This window comes from Typopeltis vanoorti, chromosome 9 (genome assembly GCF_054136105.1).
Source record: "Typopeltis vanoorti isolate ZY-2024b chromosome 9, IOZ_Tvanoo_1.0, whole genome shotgun sequence".
Taxonomy (NCBI): domain Eukaryota; kingdom Metazoa; phylum Arthropoda; class Arachnida; order Uropygi; family Thelyphonidae; genus Typopeltis; species Typopeltis vanoorti.
In genome coordinates this window covers 19,350,840-19,374,669 of record NC_143557.1, presented here as the reverse complement: position 1 = coordinate 19,374,669, position 23,830 = coordinate 19,350,840, and the positions used below count along the sequence as shown (strand labels likewise).

Genomic DNA, 23,830 nt, shown 5'->3' with positions numbered 1-23,830 from the left:
ATGGGGAATCAGCCACCTTCCCTTCCACATCAAATCGGCAACAGTGTAAGACTGGATGTAGCTTGTGTCCTCTCCATAGCAAAACCACCAAAAACCAACATATCCAACAAGGAATATAAAGCTCTACAGGAAATGAGGAATAATAAAGAATTAGTTATCACCAAAGTGGATAGGGGAAATGCAATTGTAGTACTTAACCAAAAGGACTACACAGGTAAGCTTAATGCTCTTCTATTAGATCGGGCTACTTACCTCCCTATCGAATACAATCCCACCAACTCACAAATTTGAAAACTTCACAGGCTCCTCAAGAAAGTCACTTCTTGGCCTGTAGAAGTTACCAACAGATTAAAGCCATTTAACTCTATATCTCCCCTCGTATTTACGGACTCCCAAAAATGCATGAAGAAAATGTGCCATTACGTCCCATACTGGATGACATTGATTCCCCCACATACAAATTAGCTAAACATTTGGCCAAAGAGCTCACACACTATACTGGCAACACACCATCACACATAAAAAACTCAGCCTATTTCAAAGCCAGCATAGAAAACCTTAAACTCCAACATACTAACATAATGGTCAGTTTTGACATCTCCTTATTCACAAATGTCCCACTCAAGGAAACTTTAGAGCTAATCCAAGCTAAATTTTCTCCCAATATTTCAGCCCTATTTCAGTTCACAATGAACTCAGGCTATTTCATTCGGCAGGGAAAATTCTACAAACAAATAGAGGGGACAGCTATGGGTTCACCACTCTCCCCACCCTTGGCCAATTTCTTTATGGAGACCTTTGAGGAAAAAGCCTTAGCCTCTGCCCCACAAAAACCAACCATATGGCTTCGCTACGTTGATGATGTCTTCGCTATCTGGCCACATGGCTCTGAAACACACCTCTCCTTCTTAACACACTTAAACAACCAACACCCCAGAATCAAGTTCACCCTGGAAAAAGAGGAAAACAACAGCCTCCCTTTCCTAGACACACTAGTCACCTGCCAGCCTAATGGAACCATGGTTTTCTCAGTTTATAGAAAACCCACCCATACAGGTAGATACATTCACCAACAATTCTCCCCCCCCCCCCCCCCTTCACAACAATATGGAGTGGTGTAAACACTATACAACAGGGCTAAACTAATCTGTTCTAATGACATGGCCCTAAACACTGAACTAAATCACATCTTCAACACTTTCTCAGCCAATGGCTACCCCCCCCCCCCCACAAAAAAATCCAAAAAATATTAAAACCTACAAACCACAGCTCCCCCCCCCCTCCACAACAAGGATTACTCTAAATCCATCACCATTCCCTACATCCGAGGCACCTCGGAAAAAATTACCAAAATTTTAAAAAACATGCCCTGACCTCCTGTTACAAGCCTTACAGAAAATTGGCATCCCTTATCTGTTCCACCAAAGACCAACCACTTCCCCTAGATCTACCTGGTGTATACCATGTCCCTTGCAGTTGTAAACTGTCTTACTTTGGCCAAACAGGCAGGACAGCGAATATCAGAATTTCTGAACACAGGGACTACATCCGTTTTCACAAGTATAGCCATTCTGGTCTTGCTGACCATGCTCTGGATACATGCCACAGAATACGGTGGAAGAAAGCTGCAGTAATACACCGTAGCAAATACAAATTCAAAAGACTATTTATGGAATCAGCCTCAGCCCTAAGAAACTCTCCAAACCTCAACAATATTTGGTTGTATGCGACTGCCCCAAATTTGGGAGGCTTACATCAGCAGACCTTCAGCCCAAAGGCCAAGAACACCTACTTAGTCTGCTAGAGGGCACCATCAGGACTTTTAGGAGAATAATAGCTTCATCTCTTCATTCTCAGTTACTGTGTTGTAGTGCCTATGTGCACGTGCCTTTTTTTGTAGTTTCATTTAGAAAATGGCAACGTGACGTTGTCGAAATATCGGAAATATTTATTAAAGTGTAATTTAATTTATATTCGTATCTACGTTGTTCAATTCCTTAAGTGATTTAATGATCCTTATATTACTCTTTCATATAATAAACTGAACCAAATCATATTTTTTTTTCAAAAAATTCAGAGTTCTTTTTACATTTCTTTTATAGACTAGTGCTTACTCAGATCACTGTTTGAGCATGAGACTAGAGCTCTGAGCCTAATGTACACTCACTAGCTTCTTGCAATATTTCTGAAGAAAATAGATAAGAATGTAATAATCATAGACTTTGCTGAATCAATTATACTACTAACTGTAACTAACTTCTATGTCGTGTATTGTGGTCATCAATGCTTTCTGTGCCTACTTGCACATAAGGCTGCAACTCTGGTTTACCATCTGCCCCTGTCCTTCGCAGCTACTCTTGCTTCTACCCCCGCCCATCCTGCCTTATTCATTTCAGATTCCATCATTCTTCTCCAAATTAATTTTGAGTGACCTCTAGAGTGTTCTCCCTTCTGGTGCCCAACTCAATGCTATTTGGGGAATTCTGTCCACATGCATAAAACATGAACTGTCCATTTCCATCTTCTTAGGCGAATCTCTTCATCTATTGACTTGGAGAAAGTTTTGTTTAAAAGTTCCTCATTAGTGATTGTATTTAGCCAGAAAAATTTTAAAATTCTTCTTAAATATTTGTTTTGCAAATTATCCAATTTGTTACATTGTGCCTTGGTAAGTTTCCAAGTTAACCATATAGCAGTACCACTCACAAAATATATTTATAGATATTAGTTTTCACTTTAACTGTAATATTTGATGCGTTCCATAATTTATTTAATGACTTGAAACAGTTTTGAGCTTTAGCAATTCTTTGTAAAATGTCTTCATTGGTGCTGCCTTGTTTATTTATTATTGATCTGAGGTATGTAAAAGCATCAACATCTTCAATTGTTTCATTTTTTAACTTAATTTCTTTATTTGATTTTTCATTTATCCGCATGACCTTGGTTTTCTTCTTGTTTATATGAAGACCCACAGTTTCTGCACGATGAGCAAAGTCATCAGTTTTTAGCTGTAAGTCATTTAACTTAGAGGACAGGAGCACTATGTCTTCAGCAAAATCAAGATCTTCCAGTGTGGATGTAAAGTCCCAATGAATGCCTCTCTTTTGATGATTGATTGAGTTTTTCATAATCCAATCAATTAGGATTATAAATAATAGACCAGATAGAACACAACCCTGCCTAACTCTCAGATTTCTATGATAAAGAAGTCTGTAAGTTTTCCATCTACTTTCATGCAAGACTTGCTGCCATTATACATATTCTTGATAGTGTTGAGAAATTTATAAGGTATTCTGTATTCTTCTAATATTTTCCAAAGTTTCTATTTACTGAGTCAAACGCTTTACTAAAATCGATGAAGTTCAGGTAGAGTGGAGCTTGAAATTCTATACATTGTTCAATATAATAGATTTAGTTTAATCCTTTATCCCAGTGAGAGCAAACAAAGTTTGCGCCTGAAAATATCTTCAGGACTAAATATAGTGTTGTACTATCTTATCCAGTAAGTAGTGCAACACCAAGTTGGGATAAAGGATTAAACTAAATCTATTATAGTCTAACCTAGTGATAAATAAATTTTCTATACATTGTTCAGTTATATTTGTTGGATGGTTCCACAGCTGGTCCGGAAACCTGCCTGTTCTTCACTTAATAAGTTTTCGATTTCCTTTTTTAATCTCTTAAGTAAAAGAGATTAAAATTTTGGTAAAAACTTTTGTGGGAATTGAAAGCAGACTTATTCCTCTCCAATTTTCACACTTGGTCAGATCTCCTTTTTTTTTTTTTTGGAATTTTTATAATTACTGCTTCTTTCCATTGTTGAGGAATTTTCTCAGTCTTCCATATTTCATTATATAACCTTTGAAATTTAGTTGTAGTTGTGTTAAGAACAACCTTTAACATTTCGGCATCTATATTGTCATTTCTGCATTCTTTGTTAGATTTTAGGGCCCTCACAGCATCTTTGACTTCATTCAACAAGATCTCGTCTTCAGAAATGTTCAAAGTAGGTACTAGTTGTAATATTTTGCACCTGTTGAGATCATGTATCTGCCTTTTTATTCAAGGTTTCATCAAAATATTCCCTCCATCTTGCTTCAATTTTAGAGTCAATTGTCAATAACTTTCCTTGTTTGTCTCTAGTGGAGGGAGTTGCTTTTTTGTGTTTGCCATTGTTTCATTTTATAATATGATAAAGTTGTTTAATTTGTTTATTTTTCACAGCATGTTGTGCTTCTTTTGCTAATTCATCAATATATTTTCTCCTGTCAACTCTTGCAGCTTGCTTTACACTTCTGTTTAGTTCATTGTAACATTTACTATATACCTTGTATAATTGTTCTGAATTTTTATTATTCATTAATAATTTTCTCTTTATCTTTACCTTTTTTCTCTCTTCGATGATCTTCCAAGTTTCTGCAGTTAACCATTCCTTTTTTTTTTTTTTTTTTCGTTTACCAATTACATTTTCAGCAACTTCATTGTAGGTGTTCCTGAATTTTTTCCAGTATTCTTCTACTTTGTCATTTTCTGCTGTTACATCTTGATTTTCCTCTATTTCTAATGTATTGAATCTGTTCTTTATCTCCAAAGCAAACTTTTCCCTTGTTTCTTTAATTGTTAATTTTTCAGTATCAAATGCAGTTCTTGAACATCTTTTCTTTCTTAATATGCTTTGAAGTTTTAATTTCAACTTCGTTCACTAACAAGAAGTGGTCAGAACCAACATCTGCACCATGTTTGACTCTCACATCAAACATGGATCTTACAAATTTATATTAATAGCATGATCAGTTTGGTTTCTTGTATTGCTGCCTGGCAAAGGCCAAGTCAGTTTATATATTTCTTTGTGCTTAAATTTACTTCCTCCTATGACAAAGTTGTTCATTTCACAAAAGGATACAAACATGCCATTTTCATTTCGGTCTCCACAAGCCTTAAAAACTAATTAGTTTTCTTCAAAACATGCCCTTTTACTCACTTTTGCATTAACATTGCTAATGAGTATTATCATATCATGTTTTGGAATAGAAGTTATTAGCTTTTGGAGTTGTTCATAAAAGCATTCTTTTATTTCCTCATTTGCATCATTAGTAGGTGCGTAAACCTGTACAACAGAAAGTTTGATAAATTTAGAATAGAACCTGGCTTTTATAGTTCTCTCATTTACTGGTTCTCATTCCATAAAGTTTTTGATTACTTTTGGGTTCAGTATTAGTGCAACTCCTTTTTCATGTTTCTCCTCTGATCCAGAGTACAATATTTGTCTTGTTGTCTCTAGTTATAAGTCGACCAAAACCAGTTCATTTGAGTTTGCTGATACCTAAGATGTCTAAGTTGTAATTGCCCATTTCATTTGTTACCTCTCTAGTTTTTCCTACCTGGTACAGTGTTCTGACATTCCATGGTCCAATCTTTTAAATTTTTTGTGGCTTCATAAGTGACTCGTTCATCATCAAGAGTTCCAGAAGGCTTTCCCCTTGGTGTGTCATATATACGTTATCCACATCAGACCAGGCTAAATAACCATCTTCTGGGGTCTTGCAAGTCATGTCTGTCACCAAGAACATTTGTTAATCAGATTTGCAGTTTCCATAATCAAATAACTTTTTACAGAAAGAGATGATTAGCCCTTTGCCCAACCCAGAAGGAGGACCCGTCTATAATCCCGGGGACTATGTCTCCATTTATCACCTTTTACGATATGCAGGAGTGCAGTTGGGGTATTCTACTACCTTCCCCAACACGGGGATGTATATTGTGGTAGTGAATGCTAAAAAAAATAATAATAATATTATGAAGTAATGTTCTGTTGTTTTTATGAAGAAAATGGGAAAAGCAAAAAAAAAAAAAAGCCTTACTGGAGCAACCTTTATCTCAAAGGAAATGAAAGTAGGCTCTAGTGTCTGTCTTTTCATTAAACATCATATTAAAAGATTTCTTAGTTGATAGGTAACTTTGCTAGCAATTATTTCTCAGCTATCATCAAAGCATTTTACTGTAGGACATTTTATTATTATTATTATTATGTGACACTGCAAGGGAGTCCAAGGACTCATCGTGGGAGGGCACACTACTCTACTTCGCTAAATACATCTCATCCTCTCCACTACTACTTAATTCTCCAACTACGACACTACTAACATCAACCTGTATCAAATACAGTTCTTGAGCTTCTTTTTCTTTCTTAAATGCACTTTGAAGTTTTAATTTCAACTTTGTCACTAACATGAAGTGGTACTAACAATCAATGAAGGTTTCGTAAAGAACTATATAAATAACTTTTTTCATACACATGTTGAAATAACTAAGTTTCCTTAATTAATATTGTGTTATTAAGTTGCTTCCCTAGGAAGTGTGTATTGTCTTTCATTATCGTGAGAGTTGCTTTCGAGACCAATTTTAGATTTTATTGAAGTCTCATTAGTAAGAATCTTAACCCATGGAGGTACATTACCAACTCACTGATAAGCTTTTTTTTTTTTAATACAGAAAGTGAATGATGTACAGCCATATATTTACTCTTCTTCAGATCATCATAACAAGGATTTTTTCATATAAAAGTAAACATTTCATGTGTGTGTGTGTGTGTTTAATTCAGTGGTTCCCAATCTTTTTCCACTTGTATACCCCTTTTAAATCCATTTCTATAAATTGCACCCCTTGGTTTTAAATACTGACACTTTTGTTCAGTGCTTATCTTAATGTAAAATAGTGGAAATGAGGTAATGAATTGGGAAAGGAAAATTACTACACTAAAAGTACCAACCACAGATTTAATTTTACAATATTCATAACACAGAAATAAGTATAGCTTCATGTTAAATATTGATAATGATGATGAAGTATTTAACAGACTTTTAATTTATTATTATTAATAATATTTATTTGTGTTATCTGAAAAGTCTGTAATAATTGGTATACAGATCACTAGTTGATTGAAACATTGTTTCAATTGGTTAATGATCTGTACTAAGAAATTATCATTTCTTAGTAACATGCGATTGTTCTGGAAAGGAGGATGGGTGACAAAGTAACACATAAGCTGTGCGTAATGATTGGTAGAAGAGTTGGTTTGGGAAGTTCATAGCCATTATTATTATTATTACGGGTATCTCCATGGAGTCAGTAGACTCATCGCGGGAGACCCAAACTAGCAAAACAATATCTGTCATATCTCTTCTTGAATTCATTTACAGACGAAGAGCTCACAACTGTCAGGCAATGAATTCCACTCATTCACCACCCTCCAGGCAAAAAACCTTGTTCTGACACCTTTGTTAACCACACTCTTCTTTAATTTCCAGAGATGACCTCTTGTTCTTCCATCACTATCACACAGCTGAAACATTTCCCCTGCATCAATCCTATAAAAACCTTTTAGTAATTTGAATGTTTCTATCATATCCCCTCTTCTTCGCCTATCAACCAATCTCTGCAATCCACAAGCTCTCAATCTATCAAAGTAGGGAGCATTTTTTATATCACTCACCAACTTGGTCACTCTTCTCTGAACCCTCTCCACAGCCTCCTCATCTCCAAGGAATCCAGGTGACCAGACCTGAGCACAGTAATCCAAATGTGGAAGTATCAATGCTTTATAAAGGGGAATAATAACCTCTTTATCTCTGGATGTCAGTGTGTTCCTCAACAACCAAGTAATCCTATGTGCAATCTTGGACACCTTAGCAATGTGTCCTCTGAACTTCATCTCCCTATCTACCAATACCCCTAAGTCCCTAGCCTCATCAATCTCTTGGAGTACCTTTCCATCGATGTAGTACACAGCTGGTAATCTTTTAATCCCAAAATGCATGACTTTACACTTTTCCACATTGAACTGACATCCATTTTCTTTTGCCCATTTTACCAGCTTATTTAAATCCTCCTGCAAACTTTCAACATCAGCTTGATTTTTTATTGCACTACACAACTTTGCATCATCAGCAAACAACTGAATATCTCCCTTTAAGCCGTTTCCTATATCATTTATATACAAATTAAACAACATTGGCCCAAGCACAGAGCCCTGAGGCACACCACTGGTCACCTGCCTCATTCTGGACTCGGCTCCTCCATACACCACCTTATGGTATCTCTCCCTGAGCCATTCTCCTATCCATATCACCAATTTAATATCCATTCCCATCTGCTCCAATTTGCGTAACAGCGTAGCCATGCCCTCACCAATCATCATTCACTAATGTGAGCTAGTTTTGAAGTGTCTCCATTAGCAGTGATTCAAACTTAACATTTATTGTTCCATAATTAATGTTTTGCATTTTGTTTACTTTACTTGTTTTTTTGCCATTACTGATTCTTTTTCGTGTACCCCTGAACGGCCCAGCACGTACGTGTACCACCGGTTGGGAACTGATGATTTAGTTGATGACATTTTTTAGTTGTTAAATCTGATCCCTGTCATCAGGGATCTAGATTTTAAAAAAATTAAATTAAAAATAAAAAAAATGACTGATATTAGTTTTGATAAGCAGTATGACAGGTTAATAAATACACAAGTGTTTGCAAGCAAATTTATTTGACAGACATAGAACAGAGTAATAAGGGTTTGATGAATTCAATAAGTTTTGACATGCATCGTTTCTTGTGGCATTCATGTATCATGCATATTTGCTACTTCATGGAAAACTGATCTTTTGATGTAGTGTACCAAACTTTTATATCCCGAAAAAATATATGATGTTATATATATTTATATAGTTAATTTAATTTAATTTTATTTATTTATTATTTTTTATTTATTTTTTTTGTGATAAACCCACACATAAAAGTTTACAGGACCTATAACCAATGGCTAGCTATGGGAATTTTAATAAAGGGCTCGCATCGTCAAGGGGAAAAAAAAAAAAGCCATATTTCACGCAAGAACTTTTATTAATACAGCTTGTGTACAAATTCCAATCAAAAAGTATAAGAGGACAATCAACCTCTAAAGGCTATCATTTTCAAACAAATATTTCATGATCTAAACATGAAATATTTGCACACAATCAACTGTGTTAATTTATCTTATATAAGAACAACATTTTTTAACTATAAAAATATAATAAGAATGAAATCTTTGATAATCTTTTATAAAACATCTGATTGGCTACTGGTTTTACCATATGATAATCTTTTATAAAACATCTGATTGGCTGCTGGTTTTACCATACGATTGGCTACCAGAAGGGAGAATGGTAAAGATTGCGCATGCACTTATTTTATTTTCAAACTTGGGTGCATTCGTTATAGAGGAGTTGAAACAATAATTCGAAATAATCTATACACTGAGAATAGACTAATTTTTGTTAGGTTACCGTATGAGTTTGTCGCTTAACATGCTTCAAAAAAAAAAAAAAAAAATTTTTTTTTTTTTTTGAAGAAATAAAAAAGTAAACAAGAAGAACAAGAGGCTCGCAAATTTGAGAAAAATTTAACAAAGGGCTTGCACGAGCCCCTTATAGCTCACCACTGCCTATAACATTACAGTGCCATGGGTGGGTAAGTGATTAAGGAGAAAGTAGCCTATTGATATGTTTCTTAAAGAGTTGGAAATTATACTCAGTGGGAAAAACAGTATAGAGGAGATTATTACAAAGAATACAGTTGGATGAAATGAAAGAAGATAATGAGAAGTTTGTTTGGTATGTTTCCAGTTGGACAGCATATGAGTGTTGGTCAGTAACTGCTCTAGTTCTTACATAGTTAGATGAAAGTAGAGGAATGGTATTGGCCATTTCAGAGGAGCAGTGTCCATGAAATTGGCTATAGAAAAGGCACAATGCATAAACAGGATGCCTATTGGAAAGTGACCGAAGGGAGTTTGTGAGAAAAGGATCACCTATTAAGCAGATTGCCCTTCTCTGTATATCATCAAGAATTCTTAGGGAGATTTTGAGTGCACACCACAAATGTGGAAACAATATTCCAAGTTTGTCGGATCTGAGATCTATAAAATGTTAGGAGCTGAGAGGAAGAAAAGTAAGGTTTTGAATGGAAAAAGAATGCCAAGCTTTTTAGAGGCTGGGGAGAATATGTATGTAACATAGTCTCCCCAGCTTGGTACACTACAACACCTTGTGCTAGGATAAACTGGATGTGACAGACCAAGAAGAGAAAGCTGATCATGAAAGGAAATTTGAACATTATCAAAAGTAAGAGGAAATGAAGTAGGATCTTTATTGCAGATAATAAGACAGGCCTGAGTTTTTATGGCATTAAAATTTACTAAATTGTCTTTGCCTTCCTGTTGAAGATGTTGAGGAGATTAGTGTTTAACAAAGTTATGGAAGATGTTGAGATGTCTGTCATTTGAGTACTAAAGGGTTTATCAAATGAAAAAGAGGAATGAAGAGTATCATCAGCAGCAAAACTATGAATAAGATTTGAAGTCAGAGAGAGAGAGAGAGAAGTCGCTGATATAAAGGAAGAAGAGCGTGAGTGAGAGTACAGAACCGTGGGGTACTCCAGTACTGATATTGAAATCTGATGAGAGGAGGCATGCAGTGTGCAGTTTGTGGTGGTACAGGAGTCAGTGATGCACTCAAGATTTAATCTTGGGGGGGGGGGGACGAGTTGAGTAGATGATTTGAGAATACACACTACTTATTGCATCCAACCTATAACTGAGCATCTGCAGTGATCGCCAATACACGATACCCATGATCTCTGCTCTGGCCCGGCTCGGGCAAACAAAGTATTGCCCAAGCACTACTTCGTTTGCCTTGCGTTCACAACAGCCATGATTCCCGAGAGCCAGAGGGTATTCCCACCTTATGTGACTGCTAATTCATAAGTAGTATAGAAATAGAAGACACGACACAACATAAATAAAAAAAAAAAAAAAAAAGAATTTTAATTCGGAAAAGATTTTTGGAAAATTTTCTAGTCTTTTTTTTTTTTCCTTTCTCTCTCCCTGGGTGTGGCAATGGCAGGTGGTAATCTGCCTTGGTCATCCAAGAAACATTTGGAGGGAAAAAACTGATGCCAAGAGGTCTGCCTTATCCTTGGGTAAGATTACCATCGTGCCATCAGAATGTAAGACAGGTAGGAACAGGGAACAGCAGAAGTTACACCCAAGCCTTAATAAGGGACCAGAAGGCTTGACTCCAGTTGAGCAGGAGGCAAGTTTATTGCATATCATTCTTATGAAGTATGTTTTGAAATCATTGACAACTTTTTTTACATTTATTTCAGGCCATTGTGTTAGCTGAATGAGAAGTTTGAGTTTTTAAATTCAGCCATTGAACATGTGTTACATTTTTATCATGGACTTCAGAGGGTGTTTTTTTGAGAACCAGGTCTTGAGTGCAGATGTTTGGATCAGGAGAAAAAAGCAGAAATCTGACCATAGAAAAGAAGCATAAAAATTTTGGAGGATATCCCACTTGGTGCAATTGTATTGCCATAGGGCAGTGGTGTTCGACCTTTTTTACTACGCGAGCTACTTTTCTATAGAAAGTTATTCGGCGATCTACTCTCATATATATAAGTTATTCGCCGATCTACTCTCTTATATAGATCACGTTCCCCCAACCTGATATCTGATTATGCACAAATAAACAACTAAAAACTTTATTTGTGTATTTAAAAATTTATTTATCATTTTAATTGTTTTAATACAACAAAAAAAAACCGAATATATTGAAATAAAATATTTATTTCTCTATTTTGGAAAACCAAAGTTAGAAAAAACAACAGAATGATTACAAACCCACAAGTTACAAGGAAATGCTGGTTGATTAAAAAAAAAAAAAAAAAAAAAAAAAAAAAAAAAGAAGTTAATGTGAAATTTGGCATTGTTTGGACCTCACAATATTTTCATAGTCAAGTTAATATGAAGAGGTGGCCAATCGCAGACAATCATCCAAATGATCATTTGTAATTTGGTTTCTTAATTGATTTTTTATGACGGTCATATTTGAAAAAGCGGATTCTGACAAGTATCTCGATCCGAAACATGACAAAATTTTTCACGCAATATCAGTTAATATTGGGAATTTTTCATGTGCATACTTCCAGATGACTTCATTGTTTATTGATTTTAAATGTAAACTATTCTGAATGTTTATCATCTCAAGTTCTACTTCAGCTTGGTTTATATCAAACAGCCCACTAATTTTATTTGAAATTTCTGTGATGTTCAAGTTTTCTTGAAATGGATTATTGATAAAAGATACAATCATTTCAGTTTTATTAAAATCTTTAAATCTTGAATTTATTTCTTCCTCAACTAATTCTATTTCACGAATAAATTCTTTTAAATCATAGCGAAGCATTTCTTGATTTTGTTCAAAAAATTTTAATAATGGGAGATGTCTAAATTCGCGGTCATTTATATTTTTCTTTAATAAAAGTAAGTATTGTTGGAAAGTTTTTATTGAACTTAACATGTCAATTACATTTTTATCTCTACCTTGTAACTCTAAATTTAAATTACTTAATTTCGTACAGAAATCTACTAAAAATGATAAGTGTAACAACCATCTTTTATCACTCAGTTGTGGATAAATATCTCCTTTATCATCAAGAAAATTTTTTATATCGTTAATTAATACAAGAAATCTTTCTAACAATTGACTTCTGCTGATCCAGCGAACATTATTGTACAACAGAAGTATCCTATCATCATCTGCCTGTAATTTAAATAACTGCCGTTGCAGGGCTTTTCCTCGAACAGAACTTACAATTTTAAATGTAATATCCAAAACATCTTTTGTGTTTAATCTTTTACTACACAGTACTTGTTGGTGAATAATACACTGGTATGTTAAAAAATCTGGATATTTGTCATCGTTTTTACATAATGAAATGAAGCCTGATTTATTACCTATCATTGCAGGAGCACGATCAGTAGTAATAGACACAAGTTTAAAAAGTGGAAGTTTGCATTGTTTCACAAATTCATCAAATGCCGAAAAAATGTCTTCTCCCCAAGTCCTTCCCAATAATGGTATAATTTTCAAAAGTTCTTCTTTACTTGAATAATCTTGAAATACCATGCGAATAAATACCATTAACTGAGCAATATCAGTGAAGTCGTTTGATTCATCAAATTGTAATGAAAATGCAACACACTGGTGAGTGTCTGACATTGACCTGGCCTGGAAACTTTTCTCCGGCAATTTGAACTCTTCCTTTCAGCAATTTGAAACCTTGTCTGTGGCCTAGAAGTAGTCTCTCTCTAGCGACGTTTCGAACCGAGAGGCTCCTTTCTGGAAGCGGGAAACTCTTCTTTCAAGCACATGGATCCAGGCAGTCTCTCTGACGGTGACTCTGGACCGGGCAGCCTCCTCCGCTCTGACAGCAATTCTGGCACCGTGACCCCTTCTGCTTGCTTCAGTCCCTTTTTATTAGACCTCCTCTGAGACCTCGCATGAAGTTTGGCAACCCCCAAAGAATCGGTATGAATCTTTCATTTTAAGTTTCAAGTTTGGCACGCCTTTTGTTCTCCTCCGCTTTCTTTTGATTGTAAGTTGCCGGCTATCGGAAAGTTTATTGAACTCTTTCTGATGAACTTCAGAGATGTTTACACTGAGAGCCTGCTAGCATTTCTCATACATACAAGTTTCAATAACAATCTTTCTAATGCCATGTACAGCTTTGGCGACAAAAACATTGCCTTTGTTTTTAACACTCTAACATATTCTTATTGAAGCAGTATATACAGTTAGCTTCAAAAGAGTTATTTACAAAAACATCTAATACAAACTATACCGAGATAAACAAAGCTTATTTTTTAACAATATTGAAATGTGACTTAACCTAAGTAAGAAATCGATGTAATGTGCTTTGGAATATTTCATATTTAAGCTATGATTGAGTTTTTACACTTTGCTTATAATTGTATTCACTTGGCTCGCTGTTTGATTTCCACAGATCCAAATTAATTGATTTACCTGGACTTATAAGAAAATTACTGATTTGATAATTTTAACGAAAAATAAATAAACAATAGCAATACACTTAGAGTGAATTAAAAATAATACAAAATAATGATAAATAAATAAAATTAAATTTGTAAGTAAGGAGGAATACACAAGAGATCAACCAAAAATCGCTCTGATCGACCGGTTGAACACCCCTGCGATAGGTTATGAGGCTGAGCTTTGCTGGGAGAAAGATGAACTGTAGAGAAGGAGACTTGAATAAGATTGTGGTCATAGTTGCCATAGGGGAGAGCAGATATCCACAGTGTATTTGGAGGGAGAGCATATTCCAGAATATTGGAAGAATGATGAGGATTGTGCGGTATTCTGGTTAGTAATTTAACTATTTGAGATAGGGCATCACAAATAGTTAACCTACCAAATGATTCAGCTTACCTTCTGGCTTGATGTGTGAAGTTGGAGTAAGGAAGCCAATTTATATTATGGATATTAAATTTCCTTAGGAAGACAATCTCATAATTTCGGTAATCATTTTGGAAATCAATTTTTAGTGATAAGTGGTCAAATAGGGAGCATGTTTGTTCAGAGTTAGAGGAGTAAAGACAACAGATGAAGGCTGTAAAGTGAGGTAAGGAAATCTTGAGCCAGAGCAGATTGAAAAGCAGGGATTCCAATTTGAGTAACCATTGGCAAGGGATATCATATTTTACAAAAGCACGTGTTTCTCGCTTCCTTTTTTTGCAGTATTATGCAGGTTGTAGTTGGGACAGTTGAGGTAGGCTGTGGTCAGCGGAGGATAGCAGTTGGGGTTCTGTTAGTAAAAGTAGTGGTATATATTGCTGATGTCTGTATTAATGCTTTGAATGTTGTGGAAATAGATGTGGAAGTGTTGTTTTGTTTTTTTTTGGAAGAAATTTTGGTGTTATTTTGGAAGGGTTTTGGCATATTTTTATTATGTTTTCCAATTTTTTTTTGTTTTATTTTTTGTTATTCTTATGAGAGATTTTTTAAATCCGTAGTTAAAACACTAGTGTGTGTGTGTGTGTGTGTGTGTGTGTGTGTGTGTGTGTGTGTGTATGATTTTCTTTCATGTCATAGGTGCTGATTCAGGAAACATAAAAAGCAGGGGCATACAGCTGGGGTGAGGGACTTGTGGTGCATAACTCACACACAGGTAGTTCGCAGACTTTAATCCAAGTGTAGCCTTGGATAGCCCCCCACCCCCCATACTACTAATTCAGTCTCCCTTCAGGAATGACCTGGAAAGTAAGCAGCAGCAGAATTTTTTGCTAGCTAATTGGGAAGCCTCCAACAGATGCGTTAACATCCAGTTCGGTCCCATGTAGTATCTGGTAGCCAGCTTGCGGAAAACTGTTTTACTGCTCGACCTTCAAGTGGTGCAGAAACTGGAGACCCTACTCTGGAGATAAAACATGGTAGTAGCCGCTTCATACCTATGAAAAGCAGGTGGTGGGGTTTCACCAGGCAATGAAAGATGTCTACCATCTAAATCTGTGTGATTATATGTGAATTTGACCTATCAAAGGCTATAAACTCTGTAATATAAATTACAGATTCTATAAATTACAGATACTCTATAAATTCTTTACATCAAGACGTATAAAAAGTCTGATGTGAGATGAAGGCATATACCATCTCCGTTTTTATTCGTCATCAGTATGAATCCTATTATGTAGAAAAGTGGCATTAAACGTGACATTGCATTTGGAGATATTCAGCTCAACTCATTGCTTTTTATTATTATTATTGTATGGGCACCTCAATGGAGTACAAAGACTCCATGTTTGGATAGCTTGGGTCTCTTGCAGTGAGTGAAAGACCCAAACTATCTACTCAATCTGTCATACCTCTCTTTGAACCCATTAACAGACAAAGTATTAACAACTAACTCTGGCAACCCATTCATTCACAACTCTCCAAACAAACTAGTCCTCACCTCCCTACTAGCCACTCTTCTACTCAACTTCCAGGGATGACCTCTTTTTCTCCCAACTCTAGCCAAGACCTGAAGCATCTCCCCTGCATCAATCCTATAAAACCTTTTAAGTAAATTAAATGTTTCTATCATATACCCTCTTTTTTGCTTATCAACCAGCTTCTGCAGCTCACACATCCTCAATCTGTTCTCATAGGGATTCCATGACTACTCACCATCTTGGGTTCTCACCTCTGAATCCTCTTCACCACTTTTTTCATCCCCCAAAAAAACCAGGAGACCAGACCTGAGCACAGTAATCCAGATGTGGACATATCAAGGCCTTATAAAGTGGAATAACAACTTTCTTATCTTTATTTGTTAGTGTACTCTTCAGTAGCCAAGTAATTTTATGAACTATCTTAGCAATATGCCCTCTAAACTTCAACTCTCTGTCAACCACCACCATTAAATTCCTAGCTTCATCTATTTCCTGGAATACAGTTCCATCAGTGTGGTAACAACTTGTAATCTATTTATCCCAAAATACATAACTTTACATTTCTCCACATTAAACTGACATCCATTATCTTTTGCCAATGCTGACAGCCTATTTAATTCCTCCTCCAAGTGTCCACATCACCTTCATTCACTTCATTCATCAGCAAACAACTGAATATTTCCATTTGGTTTATTTCTGTATCTTTTATGTACAAATTAAACAGTAGCAGTCCTGGCACTGAACCTTGTGACACACTAGTCACCAGCTTTCACCTGGATTCTACTCCTCGATATGCCACTTTTTGATATCTGTCCAGCAGCCATCTTCTTATCCACTTAACAAGTGTCACATTCATCTTCATTTGTTCTAATTTGCATAACAGTGTTCCATGTGGTATTCTGTCAAATGCCTTTGCAAAATCATCATGTAGCCATTTCCTTTATCCAACTCAGCTGTTACTCTGTTATAAAAAGTTAGTAAATTACTAAGGCATGACCGATCCTTCACAAAGCCATGTTGACCCTCATACAGTATCATATTTTTATCTAATGATTCTTGAATTCTCTTTGTTTACCAATTTTTCTAGTACTTTTACCACCACGCCTGAAATACTGATTGGTCTATAATTTGTTACTATAGTCTTAGAACCTCCCTTATGCAAAGGAATAATTTTGCCCTCTTTCCACTCACTTGGAACTCTGGTAGAGTTCCAAGTGAGTGGAACAGAGCTGAGACTTAAATTAAATTTTTATTTAATTTAAACATCAAATTTTTATTTGGGGTACTTAAGAGTCAAAGCTGTATAACTGAGAGGAGACCTCCACAAAGGAATGCGGAGAACCAACCATGACTTCTGACCTTATGTCCAATCCTCACCTTCTCATGGTGCACCCTATTACTTATCCACCTTTGAATGAATGAGGATGGGCTGGCAATTTTAGATTTAGCAGACCAAATTGTATTCTTATTGGTTTAAACCACAAGAAAAAGAAAACCATGTGTAGGAATCTTACAAAAACAGAACTAGCAGCAATCGAGTCATTAAAAGCTAATCAAGATATAATTATAACAAAATCAGACAAAGATCAACTTACATTCATCAGATGAATCAACTAGTCTCTGATAACAGCACCAATCAACTTGTGAACTGTAATCTGACTAAAAGGATAAAGAAAAAACTGTGAAATTACTTAAGTCTTGGCCATCAGACACTGTTAAAAAAACTAATACCCCATTACACCGGTTCTCTCAGAATATATATTGTTCCCAAGGTGCACAAACATAACATTCCGTTTTCTGCCAATAGTTGAGGGAATAAACAGCCCTATTATCACCTAGCCAAGAAATTAGCATCAACACTCAAGGAGGTGGTAGGTCATTTCCCTTCCTATGTAAAGAACACACAACGCTTCATAAACAAAATTAAAAACATAATCTCGGCAAAATGATTTATTAGTCAGTTTTGACATTTCTGTCCTTTTCACAAATGTCCAATCAGTGACACTATAATTCTCTTACAGAACAAATTTCTGCCTGACGTTACAGCTCTCTCTTTGTTCGCATAGCACGTTCCAGTTACTTCATGTGGCAAAATAATTTTTACCTACAGCAAGAAGGTACGGTCATTAGGCTCACTACTATTCCCCCCCCCACACACACACCCAATTGCTAACTTTTCTATGGAAGCTTTTGAGCAACATGCTCTAGATTCCTTTACTTTAAAATCTAGTTTGGCTTAGATATATTGATGACGCTTCATTATCTGGTCACATGGCCCCCAAACGTTAAACACATTGCTTAGTCACCTGAACAAACAACATGAGCTCATACAATTTACTATTGAAATTGAAAATCAGAATTTGCTTCCTTTCCTGGATACACTGGTCACACGTCTTCTCTCGGGCAGTCTTATCCTTCACTGTTTATCACAAGCCTATACATGCTAACTTATATCACCACCCTTTGCAAAAACTTGGAGCCATTAACACCCTCAAAAACAGAGCTATAACAATTTGCTCTAATGAACAAGCTCTTAAACAAGAATTAAAAATTATTAGTAATACATTTATAAATAATGGCTGTAGCAAAAATACTATTAATCAAATTCTTCATAAAACTTCATCAAAACATAATATAGATTACAGTAAAACCTTATCAGAAAAACTTAATAGAATTCTACACCATTATAATCTTAATGCCACTTTTAAACCACCTGTAAAATTAAAAAAACATATTCAACTCCTCTAAGGATCCTCTCTCCCCATTGGCACACCCTGGAGGTTATTGCACCTGTAACTTACCCTATATTGGGGAAACTGGATATACAATTCTTAACCTTAAAAAAGAACAAATGACACATTAAATTTAACAATTATGGTGAAGCAGGCCTCTCAGATCACGCTCTTAACACCCTACACCAAATTGATTTGAAAAGTATTTGTTCCTTACATCGTACAAAAATCTGGTATGAACAGAAATTTAAAGAAGCTGGTGAAATTTTGATTAACCACCCCAATCTTAACAATAATGGTGGCATTAAAATCCAAAGAATTTGGATGGTTCACATTTAGCTCACTTAGTTTTCCAGCAAACCCTGACTTTGGGATTCTAAGCAAATTTTCCTCTTTTATTGGCCACTATCCATACTGGTTTGTTGTAATTTATATGTATACTTATGTAAATAATTTTTTTGTGTGAACATGTTGCTTTCCAGCTTAATTTAATTTTGTAACCTAATAGATAATAACAATAATGAGACTCTAGCTTCGATGTAGTAAGGTTTCCCCCCGCCCCCATCAGAGGTCAGGCCAATAGTTTTAACGGTTGATCAGTAACTTTAGCATACCCTGTAGATTGTAGTGCCACTTCTCTGTATATATGTGTATACTCTAGATGATGACCTTAATGTGAAAGTTGAAACGTTAAGTATTTTTTTGGTTTATATTAAACTAAAGTTTTTACTCTAACATGGTAGCTGTTTCCATAATTTTCATGATGTATTCTGATCACCATGTAAGCATGAAGGAAATTATTCAATTCTCTTTTTGACTAATTTTTCAAGTACTTTGATCACCACTCCTGAGATAAAGATTGGTCTGTAATTTGTTACTACAGTCTTAGAATCTCCCAAATACAAGGGAATTATTTTTTCCTCTTTCCATTCCCTTGGAACTCTACCAGTGCTGAGAATTATTAAACTGCCTAGTCAGAGGCAATGCCAAATTCCCTTTCACATTTCTGCAAAACGCAAGATGATATCCCACAAATGTATTTATGTTAGGATTCTGCAATATTCTAAGAACCTCCAATGCATTCATCTCTCTTCCTACATGTCTTTTTTACATATATCACAGCATTTATATATACAGGGTGTTCGGGATAAATTTGACATATTTATAATTAATTATATTTTTCCGTAAGTTACATGTATTAACACACACTTCTCTTCATTTAAAAGTTTGGACCCTTCTTCGTTCATATACAAGATGTCAGAAAGGATGGATAGCTGGAACCCACCTGAATCATGGAAGAGAATAACTTGTATCATGATGATTCGTGCCCGCCATCAAAATAAGGATATTACGACTGCTGCCCAATGCTCCCTGAATACAGTAAAAACAATCAGGCATGAACTAGAGACTTGCAATGGTGACTACGAGGATGTAGCAAGAAGAAAGATCCCTAGCAGACGATCTGATTGCGTTCGTACAGCAGAATTCCTCGCAAATCTGCAGGAACAGGTGTTGAAGAACCCTGGCATTGGAATTCGGGCTTTGTTCGTGGAGTTGCTAACTGTAGTCAAGCCCTGGATAACAAGGGTAGCCAATGGTAGGCCGTATGTATGGCAGCAGGATTCGGCCCCTTGCCACACCTCTGGGAAAAGTCAAAAATGGTTGTCTGAAAATTTCTACGACTTCACCAGTCCAAATGTTTGGCCTCCAAACTCCCCAGACCTTAACCCCATGGATTATTTTGTATGGGGCGCAGTTGAAAAAGACACCAATCGCACTTCCAGTAATACAAAAGCCCAGTTAATGGATAAAATTAAAACAGTTTTTGCGGCCCTTCCCAGGGAGACTGTAGCATCAGCTTGTTCGAGGTTCCGAAGCAGAATTGAAGCTGTGATCGATGCTAATGGTGGTTATTTTGAGTAAATCTTGTTGATAGTATTGTAATTAACTCTGCCTGTAATGTTTTTTTGTCAATTCATTAAATTTAATAGATACAAAGAAGATTTTCTTTTTCCTTACGAAACTGTCAAATTTATCCCGAACACCCTGTACATGTTGTGTTAATGCTGTGATATATGTAAAAGAGACATGTAGGAAGAGAGGTGAATGAATGAATTGGAGGTTCTTAGGATATTGCAGAATCCTAACATGAATACATTTGTGGGATATCATCTTGCGTTTTGCAAAAATGTGAAAGGGAATGTGGCATTGCCTCTGACTAGGCAGTTTAATTTAATTCTCAGCTCTGGTAGAGTTCCAAGGGAATGGAAAGAGGTAAAAATAATTCCCTTGTATTTGGGAGATTCTAAGACTGTAGTCTTAGAATCTCCCAAATACAAGTGACCCTTGCAAAGTGGTCACTCAGTAGCTCAACTATTTTATCTGCTTCTGTCACCTTGTGAACATCAGTGCTTATTAAGGTTATTCTTCCATAGTCATTCTTTTTCTTACTTGCAAATCGTGAAAAAACTCTTTGGGATTTTCTTTGGCCTGCTTAGATGGTTTCTTCTCATAATCTGATTTTACCTTCATTACCATACTGGTTACTTTTCTTGCCTGATCCTTGTACTGTTCATGAGTTTATTGGTTACCTTTCACCTTAAATACTCTCCACAGTATTTTCTTTTTCTGCAGCTCATATTTAATGACATTATTGTTTTTTGTTATGTGGCAAGTAGGAGGAAAAATTATTACTATGGAAGGATAACTTTAATGAGTGCAGGTGGTAGAGAGGTAACATAGGCAGATGAAATTGTTGAACTATGCAGTGATCATTTTCAAGGGCATATCATCCAAGTAGAGATACTGTTATTGACAGTATTTATTAACCTACATGATTAACCCTTCTTATGACACATTAGTCATAAGGTGACTAGCGTGTTGCAAGGTATACAATTTAATATCGCTTCCTCTAGATGCCCCTTAACTATCTCCCATGTATTATTAACATCCTTCCACATATATCCCTTCTTGACAGGATATTTCTCATTTTTTACAATCTTCCAAGTCAAGACCTGATGTCTCTTTCCCCAAGAGTGCCTACATCTTCCTTCTTTAGCTTGTGGGCTTCCTCGAAGGATTTCACTGATAGGCCCACAATTTGCCACCACAGACATAAAATTTCCTCCATGCAAAGGAACTATTTTGTCCTCTATCCACTCTCTTGGGATTTTTCTACAGCTGAGATTTAAATTAAACAGCTTTGTCAAAGATATCACCAGTTCCCCTGCACATTCTTGTAAAACATGAGCCGATATCCCATCCAATCCCACAAATGTATTTATGTTAGGATTCAAAACCGTCAACACAACATCAATTGTGTTGATGGTTTCGAGTCTCCTGCAGTGAGTCTTGGGACTCTATGAAGGTGCCCCTGCAGTAATAATAATAATAATAGTTCTTGTTTTTAACCATTGGGTACTCGTTCTGGAAAGCGATTCTCGTTATAATTTGTTATTATACTTCCATCAAAGTGTGTTTTACATTACGTGATACTTGGACAACTTGTGGTGAACTCAGCTTCTCTATTAATATGAAAAAAATTTAGTCGTGGGAACACTTGTCCAGAAAACATTTATTGTATGCTTATGCAGTAAGTCAAAATATGAATAGAAATAATATAATTGCTCTTAATTGTGATATACAATCAACTCTTGCAATAGCAAACATTGTTATACCAAACTATAAAAAAAATCCCAACCTTGAGTTCCCAGAGCATGATTGTTTTCAAAAGAAAATTGACTATAGACTATCCATTATAACAAATTGTTCCTGTGGGCTTTATCTGTTTTTGCAAAACTAAAATGTTACTAATTGGAAAAGAGAATGGTATAGCATTTAATATCAATGTAATAAATTAACTAATAGCAAGTTTGTCATCCATTATGTTTAACAACACGGTCATGTATTGCTTTAGCACACACTGTTATCCTAAACTCTTTAGTTATCACACTATAAGACTATCAAGAAGTCCTGGCTAAATGCCCATAGCATCACTATTTTTCTAAAGAAACACACTTTAGTACCTTCCACTTTAACAGCCTGTTCCTTTGGTCACTACAGATTTGCTATAGTGAGAGTCAACAGTAATTTGATTGACATATTGTTATTAAATTGTGAATGCTAAAGAATAAAGAAATTCATTTATTACTATTTTATTTTTTGAACCAGCCTTGATTACCAAACTGCAGAGCTATGTACAAAGTCAAATGTGAGCATTTGTGAGCATTGTTCACAAGCATAGGGATCAGATTGCAAGTGGGGTGACATAATGGGAGACATTGCTGTTAATATCCAAACCTGAGAAGAGTGGGGTATAAATAGAGAAAATTAACAGTAAGTTCACCCAAATACGGGAGGGGTGGATTCTTTATTTGATTAAAATTTTATTAAAAGGCATCTGAATCTACTCATAAGAGTAATGACTTACAACAGTTGTACTATACAAATACACATATAGGAATTGGGGTTGACATATTTTTTTACACCTTAGTTCTAAAGATAATATACCTAGTTCACAATAAACATTGAAGGCGATTTCAAGTTTTAGATTTATTTAGCTTAATTTTAGAAAATAATCAATAAAATCAAAATCATCTTAAAATTTTATTCGATAAATGTAAATATTATATTAAAATAATGTAATAAATAAAACAAAACAGTTTTCTGATGTGCTACTTATAGTTCAGGGATGCCTTAATGGATCTATTTACAAAAACTGCCAGAACTAGAATAGGACTATTTCAAAAGAAAATTGAAGATGAACTTAATGAGAGCTTTTCAGAAGGGGATTGCATTCGACTTCTAGAGGTAAATTAATGATGACCAGATTAAATTATTTTCTGATGTATAATGTAATAGTTTTATTATTTATAATTCTTATAGCTTGATGTTTTAAGGATACTTGTGACATAAAGACTGAATAATATAAGCATGTAAACACAAGAAAGATATTTAATTAACCAAATATTTCGGTCTGGAAATAGCAGACCATCTTCAGTGGCACTACAAGAACAGTTTTTTAAAAAAAATACAAGGTGGAATACTAACAATAGATCATTTAAAAATAGAACAAGCAGCGTGATGTTATATCACTAAGTATTAAAGGGAATATTTTTAAGCAGAGATATAATTGAAATAAAGATATTAATTAATAATATTAAATAACATAAAATTAATATAAATTAATGAGTTATCCTAATTAGACTTTCCCAGATTTTTGATATAGATATACAGTCATTCCAATTCAGGTTAGGATGATGAAGTAAGA

The 23,830-nt window shown here is 35.3% G+C and overlaps 1 protein-coding gene across 3 annotated transcripts in view; it reads left to right on the top strand.

Moving 5' to 3' along the window:
* The window catches only part of LOC150102911 (DNA-directed RNA polymerase III subunit RPC5-like), a 459,314-nt gene that overhangs the window by 408,097 nt on the left and 27,387 nt on the right, over positions 1-23,830 (top strand). For 2 of the 3 annotated variants that reach the window (XM_090397865.1, XM_090397864.1), the window contains one exon: positions 23,245-23,370. The exons of the other annotated variant lie outside the window; for it this stretch is intronic. In XM_090397865.1, the coding sequence (XP_090253991.1) occupies positions 23,245-23,370 (126 nt within the window). The remainder of the gene's footprint in view (positions 1-23,244; positions 23,371-23,830) is intronic. 3 annotated transcript variants of the gene reach the window in all.